Here is a 23,641-nt window from a genome sequence, read left to right on the forward strand (position 1 = left end):
GCTGCCGATCGCGTCATTAAAGATCTTCAAGTTGTTTTCTCCCGCTCGTCTTCTGACATGGGTCGAACTAGTTTGACACAACATAGAATAGATACTGGCGATCATCCCCCGATCAAGCAACATCCAAGACGTCTACCGTTTGCTAAACAGGAAGAGGTGCGAACACTGTTAAAAGATATGGAAGAAGGCGATGTCATCGAGCCTTCAGCGTGTCCATGGGCATCTCCCATCGTTCTCGTCAGAAAGAAAGACGGCTCAACAAGTTTTTGCGTTGACTATTGCCGGTTGAATGAGGTTACGAAGAAAGACAGTTACCCTCTTCCTAGAATTGATGACATTCTAGACACTCTTTCTGGAAGCAAGTGGTTCTCAACCCTTGATTTAAAGAGTGGGTATTGGCAGGTAGAAATCCATCCTGATGACCGAGAAAAGACGGCATTTACTACGGGACAAGGACTTTGGCAGTTCAAAGTGATGCCGTTTGGACTGTGTAATGCGGCGGCAACATTCGAACGTCTTATGGAGACTGTTTTGAAAGGCCTTTCTTACGAGGCCTGTCTGATATACCTGGACGATATCATCATCATCGGAAAGAGTTTTGAAGAGCATCTAGAAAATCTTAGAAAAGTGCTTCAGAAACTGAAAGAGGCCAATCTGAAGCTGAGTCCTGCTAAATGCAAATTGTTCCGAAAGGAAGTGACTTACCTGGGACATGTCATCTCTGCAGCAGGTGTGCGCACGGATCCTGAAAAGGTATCAGTGGTTAAATCCTGGAAACGTCCCGAAAATGTCCATCAGCTGAGAAGCTTCCTAGGGCTTTGCACCTACTATACGAGATTCGTGAAGGACTTTTCTTCCATCGCAAGACCCCTTCACAAGTTGACAGAGAGCAACCAAAAGTTCTTGTGGACAAAAGAATGCGAGGATGCATTTAACAACTTAAAGGGAGCTTTAACATCTGCTCCAATCCTGACGTATCCTCAGCTCGACAGACCATTTATTCTCGACACCGACGCGAGCAATGAAAGTGTCGGTGCTGTTTCGTCCCAAGAAATAGACGACCAAGAACGTGTAGTAGCCTACTGGAGCAAGTGCCTGTCTAAACCGGAGAGGAATTACTGTGTCACAACCAAAGAGTTGCTCGCCATAGTCAAAGCTGTAGAACATTTCCATCATTATCTATACGGGAGAAAATTCCTCCTCCGCACGGACCATGCCTCATTGGCCTGGCTTTTAAATTTCAAAAATCCTGAGGGTCAAATAGCCAGGTGGATACAGAGACTCCAAGAATATGATATCACTATCCGTCATCGTAAGGGATTATCACACGGAAACGCCGACGCCCTGTCTAGAAGACCTTGCCAAGAAAACTGCCGATATTGTTCCAGGGTGGAAGCGAAATACGAGCTGCTGACTCCGGTCGCAAGACAAGTTACAACATCAACATCGGCTGATCGAGAACCGTGGAGTGATGATGAAGTCAGGAAAGACCAGCTGGAAGACCGCGACATTAAACCCATAATTGATTTAATGGAGTCGTCAAACAGAAAACCTACCTGGCAGGACATTTCTATGTGTAGTCCTACAACCAAACAATATTGAGCACACTGGGATTCACTTCACATTCGAAACGGCGTCTTATACCGGAAATTCGAATCGGATGATGGGAAGACGTTCCGATGGCAGCTGATACTTCCAAGATCCCGCATTCCTGATGTCCTTAAAGAACTACACAACAGCCCTACGGGAGGTCACTTTGGAATAATGAAGACCTTATAGAGAGTTCGTGAGCGCTTTTACTGGAATAATGCAAAGGATGACGTGCAAAAGTGGTGCCGATCTTGCGATGCCTGTGCAGGTCGGAAAGGACCGAAGAGACGCAGCCGAGGCAAGCTGCAACATTACAACGTAGGGGCGCCTTTTGAACGTATCGCCTTTGACATCCTGGGACCTCTGCCACGAACTGCTCATGGCAAAAAATACATACTCGTTGTCGTTGATTACTTCACCAAGTGGCCTGAAGCGTATCCTATTCCTGATCAAGAGGCTGTTACAGTAGCTGAGGTGATGATACAGCACTGGATTTCCAGGTTCGGAGTGCCTCTTCAGTTACATTCCGATCAGGGAAGGAATTTTACCTCGGTAGTAATCAAAGAACTATGCAAACTATTCGGCATTGACAAGACCCAAACGACGCCATTACATCCCCAGTCGGACGGCATGGTAGAGAGGTTCAATCGAACCATCCTTAATAACCTCTCATTAGTGGTTTCCAGAAACCAGCAGGACTGGGACAAGAAATTATTGCTGTTTTTACTGGCTTACCGCAGTGCTGTCCACGAGACTACCGGCTATACTCCATCACAGATGCTCTTCAGTCATGACCTTCGTCTGCCTTGTGATCTATTGTTTGGCCGCCCTCCGGATGCTCCTTCATCGTCTGAGGAATATATTCAAGATCTCCAGGCCCGGTTTGAAGTGATGCACAATTTTGCACGAGAGCGAGTCAACTTGGCGACGGAGAAGATGAAGACCCGATACGACACAAAAGCTACTGAACATCAATTCCACGAAGGAGACAAGGTGTGGTTGTGGAATCCTACTCGACGGAAAGGACTTTGTCCGAAATTACAGTCACCTTGGGATGGGCCGTACACAGTCCTAAACAGGCTGAATGACGTCGTGGTTCGGATTCGTAAGTCTTCGAACTCTAAACCTAAAGTCGTTCATTACGACAGGTTAGCTCATTACTATGGCCATAGTACATAATGTAAATAATTGTAAATAGTATAAGACCATGGTCCATTTTGTTTTTAAATGTGTATTTGATTTGTATTTGATAGCATTTGATTTGTTTTATGTATTGCATTTATTGTTCATGTTGTTTATTATTGTAATGTAATGCTTATTAATGCATTTATGCGACAGTTGTAAGTTTAGCTTCCTGTCCAGGGATTGTACTGCCCGGGACGTGCAGTCTTTGGGAAGGGGGCAGTGTTACGAATTTGGTATTTAAAAAGCTAATGTTAGTTCGATTATAAATTAAATGGTTTTATTTCTCGCGCAGTGCAGCGCGTGACGAATATTAAAAGAAAGCTAAGCCGGAAAATTGAAAATACAAGAGCGCGTGCATTAAATAAATAAATATCTCTTTTTGATTTCGAGAAAGTACTGGAAAATTCTAGCGCGTGATTTTAAAATCTTATAAAAGGAGGAAAACATCTCAGTTTGTAGTAGTTGCTTAGTTTGTTGTTGTTTAGAAAACTACTGTTGTTGATTGTAGCGAATTCGCGGATTAGCGTTCTTTAGCTGTTTTGAATTACGTTCTATTGGACATTTGAGTAGTTAAAAGAAAACTACTGTGAGATATTGTAATACTGCATGATAATTTGAGAAAATTTAAGCATTTTTGTTGTGATAATAATAAATTTTTGTTCATTTTTCATCGGACTTGTGCATTCATTTCATAACGAACCCGTACGCACGCAACAATATAATTAAATGGTTAAAATATGTATCGATTTCTTAACTTAGAGCATTAGAGGCATCTTTTATCAATCTTAATAAAATTTTAGAGCTTCATAAAATTTATAAGTTATACTTATTACATATTAAATTAAATGTATTTTAATAACAATTAGACACATTACTTAAAAAAGGAAAATGCAGATTTAAGTTCTCAAGAATTTCATGCAGTGTTTTTAAACAGTTGAGTTTGTTAATCTTTATTTGGTTCTAGAAGGTAATAGTTTACGGACGGTTCCGAATTTAGAAAATGTTTCACCATTTAGCACGAAAAGCATTTCATTATAATTTTAGGAAATCTATGGAGCTGAAGCGAAATAATAAACAAATGTTTTTTAAACCAACTTAAAAATTTTGGATGTTAAATTTAAATTCTTATTTTTTAGTTCCGTTTCCTGGATCGTCTGCTCTTGAGAGATGTGAAGTAAAGTCAGAAGGAGAAGTGGACAGAACTCATATGGCCATAATGTGAGATATTCCTAGTTGGTGATTCTTCTCTGAAATGCATGTCTGTCTTTTGATAATAATGATGTCTCTTAATAATAACATAATCTGCCTTTCAATAATTTGAAAAAAAAGTTTGTTAAGACAGAATAAATAAAACATAAAATCAACAAGAAAATGTATGAAATTGCTTTATTAAAATTCCAGTAGAAATGCAAACCTTATTATCGAATATTACCTGTTTATACAAGCTACAACTGGATCTCAGTCTCCTGGTCTAGAATTTTTATTAGTCCAAAGGGATTTCAGTCCCGAAGGACTATTGCTTTCGTTTTGGCATTTTGCGTCGGACTCATAAACGGTTCACTTTTCAAACTGTTGCCACAAAATGTTAGAGTCCTGCATTATATTTGAAGAAATTAAATAATGAAAAATCTGCATAAATGATTGTCTATTTCTCGCATTGTGATAAAACAATGGTACATAGAGCCATCGAATTTTGAATGACGAAATCCTACTGCGAATATGGGCATCTGAAATCCCAAATTTGGAATTTGTTTTATTATAGATTTTATATTTTGTAAAACTTTAACGAATTTTTGATTTACAAACTCAATGCTTTAAAAGCGAGAAATGGCAACGTTATATAGAAAAAAAAAATACTTTTATGTCCAGCTCGCGAGACTGCGTATATCGGAAATTCTAAAGATATGCTTAATTTAACATTATTTTTTTGCGATATTGCTCTTGAACTGAATTTTATGGTTTAAGTGCAAAGAACATGATATTTAATAAATAAAGGTAACACTCAAAACGTTAAAAAAACGCCCCTTTGCACGTAATTTAAAATCTGAAAAATTTCAGATTTTTTTTTTTATTTGCTTTGTTCTTGAATTTAGTTTATTTGAATAATTTTATGAGAGATTTTTTATAACTTACAACAATAAATAAGTCATTACAAATTTAAAAGACTGGAATTGAATGTAATGGGTTATGTCCTTAAAGGAAGAAGCATTTTCGTGGAAGACATTCTAAGAGGAAAATGACTCATATTTATGTTACACATGAGAACAACCACCAAATTTACAGAGTAGCTAGCTCTTTTATGGTGTTTTGAACTAGTTCTGGACTACTGGCGTTCAATTTTCTTATGCATTCGTCTCTTTAGCACAAACTGAAGGAAAAGAGACAAAGAACTTCTCAAGTGAAGCTTCTTGAAATATAACGCGAAAGTTTCTTTATGTAAAATGTGTTCGAAATAGCTTCTAAACAAAACAACTTCTAAATGAAAGAATTTTAACTTCTAAAAAAAATAACTTCGAAACAATAATTATATTAAAAGTAGCCTATTTTTTTAAGTGAATTCTAAAATTTCAAGTGAAGAAATTCTTCTAAATATAAATTTTTACTTAACTCTTACAAAGAAAAATTTGTAATTTTTTCTAATCTTCTAATAAAGACTTCTAGAAATGTGTCTTTTACATTAAAGACTTAGTTATGTTAGGAATAATGCTATTAATTTGTCTTCTATATTAAAGAATTAATTATATTATGAATAATTTTTAAATAAAATTTTTTGAGCTTTTAGCCATGTAGTTTATTCTTCTTTAATTACTAATTAATGCAATCGAAACTGCAATTAGTATATTGTCTAAGTAAAGTGAGTAAAAGTAAAAATGAGTTTTCTAAGTGAGTAAAAGATTAGTAATTTTTAATAATACTCGATACAACATAATTTGTCATAAATAATCCATAGGCCTCGTTTTCACATGCATATACTTTATTAACCCAAAGAAGCAATTTGCCAAAAATGCTATTAATTTCGTTTTGGCATTTTGAGTCTTCCTCTATAAAGCGGCATTTCACTTTTCAAATTATTGCCACCAAATATTAGTATACCACCTGTATTACGTTTAAAGAAATTAAATAACGAAAAATCTGCATGAATGTATGTATGTTTCTCCCCTTGTGAAAAAACAACTGTACCTACAGACACCAAATTCTGAATAACGTAGTACTCCACTCGAATATGGGCATCTGGAAGCCCAAATTTGGAATTTGTTTTATTTGTAAACGTTCAAAAAACGCCCCTTTGGGCGTAATATAAAATCTCAACCCTTTCATATTTTTATTTTTATTTTTAGTCCAAGCGGGCAATTTGCGTAGAAGGAATATTAATTTCGTTCTGCCATTTTGCGTCATTTCATGTAAAACAGCACTATTCCAGAACTAGTTCAAAACACCGTAAAAGAGCTAGCTACTCTGTAAATTTGGTGGTTGTTTTCATGTGTAACATAAATATGAGTCATTTTCCTCTTAGAATGTCTTCCACGAAAATGCTTCTTCCTTTAAGGACATAACCCGTTACATTCAACTCCAGTCTTTTAAATTTGTAACGACTTATTTATTGTTGTAAGTTATAAAAAATCTCTCATAAAATTATTCGCTTTTCAAATTGCTCCCACCAAATATTAAAGCTCTGTATCATGTTTAAAGAAATTAAATAATGAAGAATCTGCATAAATGTATGTATGTTTCCCGCATTGTGATAAAACAAAGGTACCTAGAGCCATCAAATTTTGAATAACATAATCTTAGAATATGGGCACTGGTAACGTAGAAGTAGCAAAATTTGCGCAACCCGCGATCTCCGCGGGGATGAATTTTTGCCGTCTATTTACTGTGCAACTAGCTCTTTCCTAGTTCAAGGTTTCCTTTTGGCTTTTCTGTGATGTTTAATTGTTTATTTAGATGTATACTAACAGATGGTGTTAGTTGTCCACATTTCTGCCAAATATACAAGAATAGGTAATGTAGCATTTTTCGCGCGCTTTTCAAAATTCAAAGATGAGATGTCTGGTAGGAAGCGTTTCGCGAGTGATATAACCTATATTCCTTACGATATTTCCGACACTGATAGTAGTTTTGTCTCTGATTTCAAGTATATTGAAGATAGTTATAGCGAAACTGATGAGAATTTCTCGGATTCCTCTACAGATAATGATGAATCTGAAAATTCAGTTTCTATTGAAAATGGTGGACAGTGGTTCAAAATTTATATGCAAAATATTACATTATGCAAATATTTTCACTAGTACATATGTTTTACCTTTGTATTTTATAAAATAAATCATAATTTAACCAATATTAATTTTCAGAATTTTCCTCTTATATATCATTATTCTTCAATTTCAGTATTCTGACAACCTTTTTCTATGATCTAATTCTATATTGAAAAAAAAAAAAAAAAAAAAAAAACTCTTTTACAAAAATTTTTTGTATATTTTAACTCTAAAATATACAAAAAATTTTAACTCTAAAATATATGCAGATTTGAAATATGTAATAAAAAAATACGCAATTTTTTAATTATTTTGAAAAAAAAAACATAGAGGGTTAATAACCAAAGGTTCTGATACGACTAATTTATTTTAAAAAAGGCGGGATGCTTAAGAAATCCGTTTTACAAGAGGAAAAAGAAAACAAAAATAAATAAATAAGAAAAAATAAAGAGAAAAGTCGTCATGAGTCACGTAGGCTGGTGTGATTGAATCGCATCCGCTTGCTTTTATTGGAAAGCGCAAATTATTCTTAAATGTGACATATTTTATTTTTAAAACATAACCAGTTTCAGAAACATTTAACAGTAAAATTAAGGCAGTAGTAGAACACGTTATAAATATAGTATTTCTCCATTTTTAAGTAGTATATTTTGCCTTTTATAATTAAGTAGAAAAGTATTATTTTTCACTTGTATATAGGAGTATTATACATACTATATCACTTGTATATAGGAGTATTATACATATTATATCACTTGTATATAGGAGTATCATTTTTCACTTGTATATAGGAGTATTATTATATAGTATAAAAGTATTATTTTTCACTTGTATTATATACTCTTACGGGAAAGGCAAAATAACTACATCATGATTAAGCAACCATGATTTTATATTTCCAGGTGCGTTTTTATTTTCCTATTCGTCCTTGTTTGTGCTAGTACTTTTATCGACTGGATTTTGCATTCTGGAAAAGAAAACTTGAAACTTAACAGAGACGACAGTAAGTCTAGTCTATCTGTTACTGAAAATTTCAACATTGCGTAAAACGCATTTTAAAACGAATTCTAACGATGAATATTCATGTTTCAGAAAGATGTGTGTCGGTCACAGTTGCATTTTCTTTCTGCAACAACACCAAACGTCTACTTAAGAATATAAATGATGATAACGAAGGACTGCTGTTGGGAAATTGTGTTCGCGGAGTTGTGGTCGCGTCAGTGGCTTGGATAATCTTAGGACATACTTATGTCTTCCCTTTCAAAGCATTTTATATGCAAGCAAGTATGTATAACACATTTAAATAATTAATTTTCTCTCTTGTTCTATTTGTATGTTACTGTGTAGCAAGGCCAGCCTTAAAATTTTGCCTCTTGATGAATTTCCGAGCCTCCTAAAATTCTGGCACTCGTGTTTTATTAAATTCTAAATTTTTTAACAATATTCTCCCACCATCCAATGCAGCCTAAATTACACTACCCATGCAGCGGTCCTAGTTGCTCCACCTCTGGGGCCAAACTTGCTATGTAGTTTTCTTTGACGGTTTTTTCTTAATTACATTAAACTTTTGTGTGCGATCGACAAAACAAACGACACGTTTCTTCTTTATCTTCAAGAAAGATCTGGATATAAACTGAAAGCACAGGCTACTTTTCTCAATTTAGTGCCTTGAGCAGAATTCGTATTAGTGCACTATTCTAAGAACAGAGAGCAATCATTATAGGAAATTTCACATAGATGCCTTTAATATTGCTAAGAAAACTTCATTATTCGCTGTGACACCTGTACATTCAGCTCTCATGCAAGCGTAACAAAATTATGCCTCGTTGAACACTCAAAGATACAAGGCAGGTATTTTACTACCCTATTACTTCGTCACCTGACTGTATTCCACGCCTTGAGCTCGTCTTAATTGAACATATGATGAGAATCTTAGGCCAATTCCCGAAACTAGAGTTACAGGCAAAACCAGTAAGAATGCCCTCTAACTCCCTTAACTTAAAAAGGTTGTCACTTCTGCTAGACATTTTTGAGAAACGAGATTGTGGTAGCACTGGCTTCAACGGGAGGATTACTAGATAAAACAGGCCCGCTGGAAGCGAAGTCCCGCCTATCTACGGAAACTATGTAGCGGCTAAGCGGGATTTCTTTCAAACTTTAGCGAGAATGTCTCAGCTGGAGCTCTGTCCCGGCTAGAGATCAACCAATCAGATGAAATTTCTGCTTCTAAAGGATCGCGTGATCCAAATCTCAGCGATAATCGATTACTGTATAGCGTTCAAGTCTTTGTAGTGAGTGAAAATCGTAACCTCGCTACGAGCGTGGAAATGTGCAGGTTCTAAGAATTGTCCCTTTCGACGTCCAGCCCAGCGTAGCCGAAACATAATGTGATTGGGATTTTAGATGTCACAATCTCCGCCGAAAACATCGCGGAGAAAATAACGCAAGGCAAAAACGTCGTGGTACAAAACATCGTGGAAGAAAATAAACCAAAGGGAAACATCGCAGTTCTAAAACATCGTGGTACAAAATATCGTTCTCGAAAATAAAGCGGTTTAAAACACTCGCAGTTTAAAAACATCGTCGTCCAAAATATCGTGGTAAAAAATAAAGTACCTACAAATCCTTGAATGACGATAACATCGCAGATACGCGTTTTTCAGGCTTTAATAATTGTAAAAAGATACTCCCATAATCATTTGTTATCAAGATAGAAAGAAGAATAACTGTTACTTTCATATTTTTTATTAACTAATAAATATTTGCTGAAAATGTAAAAAGGAAACTTAAGCATAGAATGTTAATTCAAATTATACCACTTAATACAATTTTAAACTGACATAGTTAAATAACAAAGGTCATTAATAAATTATTTTTTTATAATGTTTTACTGGTAATTTTTCATGAAAAGTATAATCTAAAAAAGAATAGAAAAAGAAAGATAAGTAACTGCGATATAGCGGTTATCTTGCTAAGTTAATTATGATATTATTTTCTTCACCTTTGTTAATCCGATACTCTTATAGTGAAAATTATTTCTGGTTTTGTTTAAATTTCTTGTTCTGTTTTTAAAAAACTATTAGTTTACAAAAATAAGAAAGTACATATTACTCTTCTTTCCATCTTGCGCTCACAAATCATTACGCGAATATCCATTTACAATTATTAAAACCTGAAAAACGCGTTCTGCGATGTTATCGTCATGCGATCATTTGTAGGTCCTTTATTTTTTACCACGATATTTCTGAAATACGAAGTTTCTGAACCGCATTATTTTCGAGGATGATATTTTGTACCATGATGTTTTTAGAACTGCGATGTTTTCTCTTTGCTTTCTTTTCTCCCACGATGTTTTGTATCAGGACATTTTTGCCTTGCGTTGTTTTCTCCACGACGTTTTCATCCGCGATGTTTTCGGCTGTAACCCTGAAAAAATATCTTCTGTATATAATTTTTTCTATTTATTTTTTTAGAACGTTTACGCTATTTTGTAAGAAATGAGCTATTATAATACAAGGCTAATAAAAAAGATTTATTCTGTTTCAAAACATTGTATTTTTTAGAATATACGGCGCCCAGGAAAGAAATTTTCGCATATTCCGATACATATATGCGAAATCAATGTGTCTATTGCACTGTGGCTTGCATAGCTGTAAAAAATTATGCGAGCGTCATTTTTAGCTCGCCTTATTGCCTAGTCTAATGGTCTTGTATGCAAAGGGGTACTTGGGGACATGCCAAAGGAGTAGGCTCATGTTACTTGCAAGTTATGATTGTGTATCAAATGAATGCGAAGTCCTCTCTTGTAAATAATGAAAACATTGTCTCTTGTCTGGTTTCACTAACATCTGAGGAATTCAACCTTTAATTGTCTCCTTAATGGCTCGGAAAAGCGTTCTTTCTACTGATAACAAAATACTCATTATTTATAAGGCTTTGTTGCGTCCCATTCTTACGTATGCCTATCCTACCTGAGGTTATGCTTGTTAGATTTCAATGCGGAAGCTGCAAATACTTCAAAATATTGTGGTCAAAGAGGCGGTGGGTTGTCGTTGGTTCATTAGGATCTCGGCAGTCACCAGGAGCTTAAAATTCCTGAAATATATATGTATATAACTATGTTAGCGAAGTAATTCTTTTATAAAATTCCTAATGTTCATAATATCATCACACCTTATGATGTTAATAATCATGGAAACCGGAGAAGGCCACTCATAATCCTTCGCCCCCTGAATATGAAAATCGTCATCTGTTGTATGTCTTTCTAAACTTTGATTATGTTTTTTTTTTTTTTTTTTTTTTTTTTGACTTTTGCACTTGTTTATATACTATTTCTTTGGTTTCTAAGCTCACATTACACAAAGTCTAACACATTATTAGAAACAACTATTTGTGATTTTGTCATTTCTTTTTTGCTTACTATATACTTGCGTATTGTTTACGTCCTGCCACCACGGCTGCTTTTAGAATCACTACCGTCATCTAAGTCTGCTGCAATTAAGTATACTGCTAAATGCTGTCTGTCGGAATCGTGATGTTTTCCTGCCATGTGCGTTTTCTTTCATCATATGATATATAACTACTCGCGCTTTATGTGATATTTCGGTATAAACAACTTTTAATTAACTCATAAATGTTTGAAAATCGACAATTGAACTTATTTCGGAATATTGATAAAACGCGGGACCACTTTCCAACGAACTACAAGTTTGTTTGAGCCGCGGAATTCAACATAACTGCGCCGGTTTCAACCCTCTGACTGGCAGGGTCGCATATATGTATATATATATATTTGTAAAATGTAACAAAATACAATGACTGCTTTAAAAATAATTGATGACCTCAAAATTAACTATTCTAGATTTGGTGTTCTCCCCGTAAATTCCTCTCTTCTCCCGAATTCGAGATTCTTCCACGTTACATAACCACCTAAAATTATCCAATCATAGCTTGTCTCTACAATTGCATCTACTTTGGTATAAATACCGCTCGCAAGAAATGTCATTCTTTTCCTAGCTTCGCCAATGCTAACATAACCCCGCTGCTCTGTTGGCACGTCTAAAATGATGTCGCCACCGTTAACCTGTGTTATAAGAAATCATTGTAATTGCTTATGATCTAAAAATAGTTCATCCACTAAGAAATGACCTAGAATACTTTTTTGTAACTTTTTAAGAAAGTTTATGAACATGCATCTTGTAATATGTTGAAGAAATTAAGGCAAAGTATTAAAAGTACATAAATCGACTACAATGTACCCACGACCTTTTCGCATTATAACTTCTTTCTCAAGCCAGTTCTGAAAAAAATTGAGTTCTCTTAGCGAAACTCCGTGCGGGTCAGAGGGTGTAATGTGCATGCACATTACACCACATGTATTGCATTGCATTACGTTATATTTTATTACATTATATTACATTATATTTTATTAGATTATATGATTTGCAATGCAGCAGGGATTTTCGTCTTAGGGATATGAGATGCAAAATGTTTTTGGAAATTACTAGTAGAGACGATACTCTGTTTCGTTCTACTAGGTTATCCATAGAGATTAAGATTAATTTCGCTTAACAGAGATTAAGATTAATTTAAACGACATACATCCAAGCGGTGGTCAGTTCGGTCCACATTTTTTGTAGCAATCTTCTGTCAATTGTCATGCCAGCAGAAACGCGTTATCTGAGCTCTAGCAGTATTGTTAGCGATAGAAGGTACAAAAGCATAATCCTTAAGCGAAGCCAAAAGAAGAAGTTAAACATCATTAAGGCAAAGAGGCATTGAGAGGATCATGCTACAAGAGTATGAATCGAACTATTAGATATATGCATATAGTTTGCGACTCTCTATGTCGGGTAGCCAACAGAGCACATTTGTAATATGAGGAAAACTTGGTAAGTTTCTGATTTTTTTCATGTACCAGACTTCAAAAAATACAATGATTTGAATTTCAACGAATCATTTAGGGTAAATTTGTGTTTCCAAATTAGTTACCAGGAATCATCATAAAAATCGGTGTTTTTTGAAAAAATGTACATGTAACCTTTTTTCCAATGAAACCTATACATCTGGATTCTTTTTACTTTCATTTAAAAATGTTTGAGATAACACAGATATTATATGAGTAGAGTAAAATTATTCCGTTGTGTATTTATTTCAGTAAGATAAACCAAATATAAAAGAACATTAATTTCCAAATTCAGCTTTAGTATGAAATGCCTTTCAATATAGTTCTTACAGAATAACTATAGTTTATATTTCATTTTCAACATTATAATGCTGTTAGATATTCTTTCGAAAATATTATAAATGGTATTAAAGTTGTTCATTAGAAATAATATCATTATATAGAGGTTAAAAATACAATGCTTTAAATAACATTGATGCTGCCATTAAAATCTACATATACATACATAAGCATTAACGAAAAGATTATCTGTTTGATTAATTTTATGCAAATATTTGCTATAATTATAGATTATGAAATCATATATTATGCTATTTCTATAATCGTTAAATTTTTATAATTTTGTAACTCCAAAACATTTTGTATTCAAAAATTTATATTTATTGCTAAATTAAAATTAATTTTGATTTAATAAAATTGTAAAATGGCAGCTTAACTTATAAAAGTTAATCCTTTCTTCACTTATTCGCCATTCATAAGATGCAGGAAAAATAAGTAAAATAAAATACTTCACACTTTTAGTTTCATAATAGGAGACTCAACGAATTTTAAGGAGTTTTTTCTTCTGTTTGCATCAGGTAATAATTTATATTTGAAACTAAACTAAGTTTTCATATTTCTCTAAAATTAGAACTGCTTTAAGAATAAAGGAAGCTACTGTAGATGAAATTTACATATGAAAATAAAGTGAATTTTTCTTGAATTTTTAACTAGATATTTGAGTTCTATAAAATCTGAATACTGAACTTAATAAAGTCTAATTATTTATAATTCAATATCGTATGTTGAAGTTGAAATATAATACAATATAAGATTCATTTTGTATGCATTATACTTAAAAAATAAGACCTTAAAAGGGTAATAAACTGACTTTACTAATAATTCCTGATTACATGATTATGATAAAACTTATTATACTAAAACGAAATTTAATATTATCAGTTTTCGAATATGCACACACACACACACACATATATATATATATATATACAAAGTAAATCTTTAAAGCAGGTTACTTCAATAATTTACACACTGAAATATAATTAAAAATAGGAGACAGTTGATTTCAGAGGCAGGAAGCAAAAATATTACAAATTTAATATGAGTATCAGGCTGAAACTTATGAAGATGATAATGCATTTGTGAACATATATTTGTGGCGGAGATTAATTAACTAACTTTCAGCCTTAAGCTAATATGTAAGTTCAATATTGATTTCTAATTAAATTTTTGTTATTTAAACGTGGAAACTCCTAGAATATTAATTTTCACTTTAATTCATGATTTTTTGTGCGTAGGTATTCCGAATATTTCTTCAAATAAAACAAACATGAATTATACTATATTTACCTAATGTAGTTAATTCTTTTTCTCCAGGCTCATTGGAATACCTTCGAAATTACTTGGAACAGTATTATTTTAGTTTCATATTGAGCTTTCCCCTAGCATATGATGCCTTGTTTGTGTGCAAGTGAGTATCAACATATTAGCATTACGTAATAGAAAATAATATTACATATTATTCGCATCTATTGGAAAATCATACTGTATGATAGCTGAATGGTAAAATGGAAACTAGTTTTTCGTGCATATATCAATTTAAAACAATATATTTAATATTCATTAAATATATTGATTAATATTCATTAAATATATTGATAATATTCTATATTTAATTGTCATTAAAAAGCATGTTATTGCATTACGTACTGCAATGCAGTATATCTACTATTATTCGGAATACCTCTTCCTTCAAAAAGTTAGAAGAAAATTTATATGGCTTACGTGTAATCTGTAATAACGGAATTTGACTGTCAGAGAATATTACCCTATACCTTATAGAAGAAATCATAAAGTGGCATCGTTTGGGTTAACATGTATTTAACGTAGGAGTGCAAATGCAGTTAAGGTATCTTTTAGTAGTTGGGCTGAGTGTTGCATTTGAAACGATGTAATGTTGGTTTCTTAAATCAGATGCCGCAGCTAGTTTGTCATATTTCTCATTTTGTAACACTGCTGTTCTCTCTTATCAAGATGGTTTTAAGAAATGTACGCTTTTAGGAAATTCTATCTAGCCAAAGCGAAGCCACGAGCAATCTGGGACATACACAAAAGAAACATTTTTACCAATTATTCCAGAAATAACAGGAGAGCCCGAGCAAATTTATGTATTTCGATGGAAGTAGCTTCGACAATGACCAGCTAATAAATTTTAAGTTTAAAATAGAACTGCCCTACAAGCATTTTCCGAAAATCCTTTAAATAAAGAAGTATTGTAAAAATGTATTTTTATACCGGCAACTATTTTAGAAGAGATACGTTAGAAGTTCGAATCTGCAAACGGTCTTGTTTGAAAGATGAACTTTTCTTCTCCCTTTTGCACTCCGCTCTTATTTAACACAGGAAGTTTTGATGTTTAATGCAAGAGGAGATAGATTTTTTCAGCTCTCTATTTCCATTTTAAGCCTTGAAAAATAATAAGCCTTTGCAATCCTTTATGAATTTTTTGTTCTTTTCTTCTTTAGCCGTTAAAGCTGTTTGCAATGAATACTATATGTAGAGTATAGTACTCTATGTAGAAAGGAAAGTAACGATATTGTGGGAAACGTTATGTCATGATATTCCCTAATCTCCTACTGTATGACGTATGCATTGCGTCAGCAGGTGTTTCCCGCCTTCGGAAAAACGCGAGGATTAGCTGGCGAGCGGAGCAGACGTCGCTCGATCGCTCGTATACCATTTTCATTAATTGTAATCCTAATATAATCTATATTTGTAAATAGTAATAAATGTGTGTTATCAACTATGGTCGTTGCCTTTCCCCACATTTTGGGGGCTCGGCCGTGCCTTTTGTGCATGCGTTATAATCGAACCCTAGACACCAGCAATCACTAAAGACGTTCAGAAAGCTAACAAAGGCAAGACGTGCCTTTATGACGATTTAATATTCTTCTTCAAGCTAGACGACGTATGTGAATGAAGACGTGCCTTTATGACGATTTAATATTCTTCAAGCTGGACGACATACTATGTGAATGATGTTACATGCTACTTGTCCATTCTTCTGATTTTGGACGTTAAATCGAAATTTGATTTTGGATTACATTGGATTGGCCAAGATATAGTATATTGGATTATAAGGACTGCCCCGAAGTTAGGTAGGCCCATTTTTCCCTAATTAGTTCATAATTTATTAGTATTACGATTTTAAGCTGTGTTTATACTGTTTAATTCTCATTCATACATACCCTATTTCATATTCATATTGTCCTATTTTACTGTTTAAAGAACTATGGCCCTAAAATTAGGTGATACCCCACTGATAGCGAATTCTCTTAAATATGGCACAACACGAGTTATTAAATTATTTAATACCGTGCTCGGATATTCCGATTTTGATCATTCTTCGCGAAAGCGAATGCGAAATTTTGCCGCGTTCCCGGACAGTTTCGATTTGGCAAAACATAAAGAACTTCTATTAAAAGATTTTTCTTTATCAGATTTTATATCAGTGGCGAATTTATTGCATTTGGAAGCTTCCACTAGAATGTGGGAAATGTTATGTCATGATATTCCCTAATCCCCTACTGTGTGACGTATGCATTGCGTCAGCATGTGTTTCCCGCCTTCGGGAAAAGGCGAGGATTAGCTGGCAAGCGGAGCAGACGTCGCTCGATCGCTCGTATACCATTTTCATTAATTGTAATCCTAATGTAATCTATATTTGTAAATAGTAATAAATGTGTGTTATCAACTATGGTCGTTGCCTTTCCCCACAATATAATAAATAGATAAATAAATAAATATAATTAAAATAAAAATTTATAAAAAGAAAAGAAAATTCAAATGCATCATTTAACTTATATGTACAAGAATATTTCAGCAATTAAATACAGTCTGAATCTTAACACTGATGTAGCAGAGTGAAGCGAACTGAAGAGAGGTGATAGGAGGAGCTTTAAACAAAAATACATAGATATAAGATTTGAGAGAGATTGAAAGTTTAGGACAAGTAAAACCGTGAAAAATTCGCAGTCTTCATCTGGAAACATGTCTATAGATTACCCGACAAATATGCTGGTATTTATATCACTTAATTTTAACATCTTCCCACGTTAATGGAGAGGATATGGAAAGGCAAAGTCTAGTTAATCATTCTAAGTTGGTGAAGATTTACTGTACAACCTTTTAATTCAACGGACAACACAAAGCCATTAGAGAATTTTTAACCAAAGATTCAACAAAGCTTCACTGTACTCTCAGCTACAAAAAGGACTTTCAGCTACAAAAGGCATATACGAAAAATGGTGTTAATTCCTTACAGTATGTCTAACAGGGGATTAAAATTTTGTTAAATAGCTAAACATTCCCATAAGCTCTCCTTATCTTAAAGAAATTACCTCCTATTTTAAGTCAAGTGTTGAATTGATGAACCAGTTTAAAAGTATCCTTCTGATAATATTAGATTATGTTCTGCTATATATAAAAGTTTATATGAAGTTTCCTTTCAGAATCTGTAATCATACGGTTGGAACCTTCAAGCTTTGAAGGATTTTTCATACAACTAATAATGAAAAACTCCACTATAAGATGTTATACTGCAGAACTAGGACACAGGTAAAAGAATACAAATTCTGAAATTACGAAGCATGCTGCAGTCTACTTCGATTACCAAAGTTAGAACACTGTTCTGGATTAACTGCAGATCTCAAATGCTCGAGAGTAGAATAAGACGGTGATGCACGTGTAATAGTTCCAGTTTATATTTCTTGCGGATAAAAATAAATTTAGGATGCAGATGGTAGCAGTATGTCTCACATATTACAAATAAGTCTCACATACTTCTATTACAACTTATTAAAAACAATAAGAGTTTTTAGTGCAACTAGGTGTTTACTAAACGCAAAGATCGACTACATGGATCATGAGAGTACATGTTATATACCTCTTTACAGAGTTACTGAATGGGTGCATTGCATTTATTAGACTATGACAAAGCACACTTGGATTATCTGCTTAAAACCTAGGATAACTTCAGGAAGGATTTTCCAAGGCTCTATTTTTGCAGATTTTATTATTTATAATCTATCACACTAGTTGCTTATTTTATTTTTATATGCCATATTATATTGATAATCATCATCAATAAACGTCATGTACTAGTAATATATAACTTATGGCATATTTGTAATGTATTTTCAGTGGATTTCTTTTGACATTTCCTTTTTGGTATTCTTCAAGCAAGAGCCAAGACGTTAGCGTGAATGTAATTTACTTGGTAATCAAAAATTATATCAGGTAAGAAATAAATTACACCATCATTTTTAAAGTATTTGCAACCATCATGAGGGAGCATTGAATTTACTTGTCTAGAATGTGACGGTATAGTTTTACATATACCATTCAAGAGGAAATGTTATTCCATTTCGAATAAAATATATTTTCGTATGTGATTTCAAACTATTAAGATTTCTGGATCTAAATTTAAAATCGTAACATATTTTAAACTACGAATCCATAAGCGTTATTCAACAGATTAAGTAAAATCATTTACATGTAACGTTATTTTATTTCATGTTGAATTATTTTAATGAAGAAGTATCTAAATAATTCACAAAGATAAGTAAGCAAAGCCAGTCTACAGGAAACATGGACCTTATAAGAAATAGACTAACCCAAACGGGTTTTCTCCGTCGTCTGAGGCGTTGCCGGCTGTCACCTTGATCACGTCCGGAAGAGTAGGGACGACTTGCAGAAATTTAACATTGGTTGCCTATTGTAGCTTGTATAATTGTCAAGAAAAAGCTGGTTGTAGCGCCTCATTTCACAAATTAAAATTTCTACATATTTTTATTTTTGAAATTGAGATTGATTTTTAAAAATTTAGCATATTTATCAAGCATTATTATCGTTCCAAATAGTTATAAAGCTATTGTATGTTTTCAGGGCTGGATATTTTTTTAGCTTTTCTTATGCTGTAAGGAAATTTGTAACTAGTTCTTTTAGAAAATAATATTTTAAATCTGAACTAATAGAAAATTTCAAACAAGCAATTTTCTCTTGCAATTTTTATGCTTTTTATTGGTGTAAATAAGTAAAAAATACTAAAATATTTAAAAACGAATTTTCGAAAGTTTCGTTTAAAATTCTAAATTGTGCTGCTTTTTTAAAATTATAGATGAGTATTATAGCACAATTTCTATAAAGAAATTTTATTTCAATTATATTTCATAATACATCATAGTGATAAACACATTTGAGTCCTTAAAAATTTTTATACATTTAATTCTAATATTAAAATTGTATTTAACCGTAATAATTAGTTTTGCTTGTATTTTATAGTGATTATTTTTTTCAATTTATTTTTAGTTCTGCATAAGATTTTTTTTTATTTACTGTTAATTTAATTTATTAGCCCAAAGCGGCGATAGCCTAGAAAGGCTGTTAGTTTCGAAGCGGCATTTTTCGCTGTTTTACTATAAATGTCCGTGTCTCCTTGCAAATTGTTGTTACCAAATATTATCGCCCTGTATTATATGTAAAGAAATTAAATAATGAAGAATATGCATGAATACATGTATGTTTCTCGCACTGTGACAAAAAAGACAGTATCTAGAGCCATCAAATTTTGAATAATGTAATCCTCCACTCGAACATGGGCATCTGGACGGCGGAATTTCGAATTTGTTTTAATCTATTTCACATTTTGTAAAACTAACGAATAATTGATTAAGAAACTCAACGACTTCAGAGTGAGTACTGTACGGAAAATAACAGTTTTATCTCCAGTGCGGAAATTCTAAAGATATGCTGTTTTCAAATGTATGTGGTTTACAGCGAAGAACATGATATTCAATAAATATAGGTAACACACAAAACTTTAAAAAAAGGTTCCTTTTGGGCGTAATATAAAATCTGAGTGCTTTTAGATTTTATTTTATCTTTTTTCTTTTCCTTCATTACGCTCAGAAAATTTTATGCTCCGAAATTTATGAATTATTAAAATAACTAATCCACTTTAATGTTAATAATTTAATGATCATATAGTCAAATAAATATGATCGTTTCGTAATGTTATTATAGTTTGGAAAATCACTACCTGAAAATGTTTATTAAATTTTTTAAAAAAATTATCAGATCTTGTTTAATTTTACCTTATTTATTTCAAAGCATCACGTACTATCAATCTTATTTAATTTTACTTTATTTTTACGCAAAATTAAGTTTATAAATTTTGTGCCTAGAGTTTTCACCGCTTTACCAAAGTAAAGATGTTTGTACAAGAATTACGCGTTAAAAAAATGCGCGAAATTCAGTAAAAAGTGCTTTAATGAGATATATTAAATCCTATTTGGAAAAAAACTGTGGCTTTCAAAATCTCATCACTATACAACGTATCACATTTAGTAATTAAAAAGAGTTATGTGATACAAACGCCATAGGTTTCAGTGTTAAAGTAAACCAGATCGTCCCTACTCTTTCTTGCCGACATGTCGGTGTCGGGCGCCCCGCCCACTGGGTTAGTCTATCTCTTATAAGGTCCATGACAGGAAACTCTCTCTTAGACAATTACCCCATATTTCCATATAATTTCATTCTTCTGTGTATATTTTCTCAGAAGTACAGGCCCATTTTTCAGAGATTATAAATTTTAGCGAACTGTTAACCAAGACAAGACTTACTGCAATGTTTGTTTTAAATTTGAATTACTAACTGTAATTGTACTATAATGAATCGTATTTTGTTTTTAGATTTAAATTACTGATAGAACTAAAACTAAATATGCTTTTATGATTAACATAAGCTATGAAGTGCATTAATCTAATTAATTAATTTAACAACATATTTCAGTATCTCATAAGGTTTGTTTTATTATCGTAGTTTATATACACATATACATTTGTTTTATTTAAGAGCTATGCTATAATTCTTATTTTTAAATGATATCGTGCTTGCATAAAGGTTGTAATATTAATTTAATATTTCTATGCTGTTTGTCAAAAAATATTTAACCTTTTAACTGTCATGCCCGAGCCGAGTATTACTCGGGGTAATTTTTTTGAGTGTATCGTATTGTTATACCCGAATATATATCGGGAGACGTTTATTTCGGCTTCATTTCTTTGTCAAACCCGACAGTATCTCGGGAAAAGTTAATGTGCGCTCAATTCAATAGATGACAGCACTTTACTGAAGATTTCAAAGGTGAGGTTATAAGTTCTTTGGTTCAACGTGCACGGTATCTTTTTGTTGTAAAATGGCGTCCAGTTCTTTGAAACGTTATATAGATGATTTAGATTCTTCAACCGAAGATGAAAGTTGTGTGTCTGATGTGCAGTATTCATGATATTTCCATGGTCAGCCTCAAAAAAAAAATGAAGATATACTCAAGCCGAAGATTGTTTCTGACTACAGTCTAACTATGGTGTAGATCGCTGTGATTAGGAAATATCCTTTCATCCAACAATCCGAAAACGTCAGAAAAAATATTATAAAAAGATATTTTTACATTTACTAGACAAAGTAATTTGGAACTCATATTTACTCTATAAAAATGTAGTTGGGAAACGTATTGCATTTTTAGAATTTCGAATCCAAGTTGTAGAAGAGCTTTTACATAAATATGATGATGCAGCTTCTGGACAAAAGAATGTTGGCAGACCACCTACAATAGATAACCCTGCTCGTCTTACTGAACGACATTTTATTTCCTATATTCCTCCTACTCCTGTGAAACGTGAGCCTACAAGACTGCAAAGTGTGTTGTTCGAAAAAGGATAAAAATGCGAAAAAGATAAGGAAGGAAACACGGTTCTGTCTGGTATAGTGATTGTGGAGTTGGTTTGTGCTTGGAAAAGTGTTTCCAGTTGTACCACACAAGACTGAATTACTGAACTACTAATACGTATTCACTTTTATTTTTATTATTATTTTTTTTTTCATTTCTTAATTTTTTATAAAATAATTAATTTTCTTTCATTTTTAGAAAATAATGCTCCACTAGAAGCGAACTTTACAACTGCCATGTTGTAGTGGCAGCCGCCTCAAGCAAATACGCAGTGGCTACAAAACTTTAAAAATTTTACCCATGTACTTCAAAATATCAATTTTTAACTACTTAAGTATATTTTATTTTGTACTAAACATTTGATTTTTCCAATAAAATAATTTGACAATTTGTGTACCCAAATCATCAAAATAACTCGACAGTTAAAGGGTTAAGAAGGTAACATTTTCTTCTCGTAAAAATTTTTAATTTCTTTTTATGCATATGCATTTAAATTCGATGGCAAATAAGTTACGGACACAAAAATCTTAAAGCATTGATTTAACAACTAATCTTTTAATTACAACCATTTGATTATAATGAATATAATAACTGCAACCTCACGATGGTTGCATTTATTAGCTCTGATTATGTGATTACATTGGACTAGTTTTGTTTATTGCAATTTTTTGTTGCATTTCTATTTAATTCATCGTTCAATATAATCCATGCATTTTTTTGGCATTAAATAGGCTTTGTTTACCTTTGCTGCTTTGCCTTGGGATCACAGTTCTGCTACCACTCATAGGATCTGGACCTTTCTGGAATGAAATTTTAGGTGAGACGGTATCTAAATGTAAAGAAAATGCATGGGCACACATAGGAATGTATAGTAATTTCTTTTCAGAGAAGGAACAGGTAAAAAAACTGAAGTGCTTTACTTTCTCGTTGATTTAATTTCAAAAACAGTAGAAATGCATAATTAGTAGTAATAGGCATATTTGCTGAGATCATATAGAAATATTTAGTGAGTGAGATCCTACTTATTGCGCTCTTAAGTAGGTTAATAAAATGTATATGAGAGCCAGATATTCTTTGGGTTTAGTTATACATCAGCTAGATATATTTTTGGTTTAATTATGCAACGGCTAGACTACCTAATTACGAAAAATTGAATTCTGTAGAGTAAAGGTCACTGATACGCTTTATATATTAACTTTCAAGGTAAGGATATTTTTCATGAAAAAGTTTATTATTTGAAATCTGTATTTTATAATACTCAAATTTAATTATACCAAAGTATATCCTTCATTTTAGCAGATAATACCTGAAGCAGCTTAATTAAAATTATGTGATTTGCACTGGACTTTCATTAAATTAATTAATAATTTATACATTTATGTATTATTGTGCTTTTCCAATCCATGTTCTTTTAACATTGATAAGAAATTGAGAACACATACAAGAAGAAAACAGGAAGAAAAAATGAAACATTATTTTGAAAAGATGTGAAAATGGTTTTTAGCATCATTCTTTTCAATATTTTCTCAATTACTTTTATGTTTTAAATATGATATAATGTCCGATCAACAATGTGTGTGTTGTGACCTATCTCACTTCTCTGGCGCATTAGAACCAGTTCTCGAATTTCATCATGGA

The 23,641-nt window shown here is 32.8% G+C and overlaps 1 protein-coding gene across 1 annotated transcript in view; it reads left to right on the forward strand.

The window, feature by feature from the left end:
* The window catches only part of LOC118205211 (nose resistant to fluoxetine protein 6-like), a 103,181-nt gene that overhangs the window by 54,883 nt on the left and 24,657 nt on the right, over nt 1–23,641 (forward strand). The window contains exons 4-9 of the mRNA XM_085824126.1: nt 3,912–3,993; nt 7,934–8,034; nt 8,124–8,315; nt 14,593–14,686; nt 18,418–18,513; nt 22,735–22,900. Coding sequence (XP_085680252.1) covers nt 3,912–3,993; nt 7,934–8,034; nt 8,124–8,315; nt 14,593–14,686; nt 18,418–18,513; nt 22,735–22,900 — 731 coding nt within the window. The remainder of the gene's footprint in view (nt 1–3,911; nt 3,994–7,933; nt 8,035–8,123; nt 8,316–14,592; nt 14,687–18,417; nt 18,514–22,734; nt 22,901–23,641) is intronic.

The sequence above is a fragment of the Stegodyphus dumicola genome, chromosome 9, assembly GCF_044657685.1.
Source record: "Stegodyphus dumicola isolate Sdum_Otavi_A_Nest chromosome 9, ASM4465768v1".
Lineage (NCBI taxonomy): Eukaryota > Metazoa > Arthropoda > Arachnida > Araneae > Eresidae > Stegodyphus > Stegodyphus dumicola.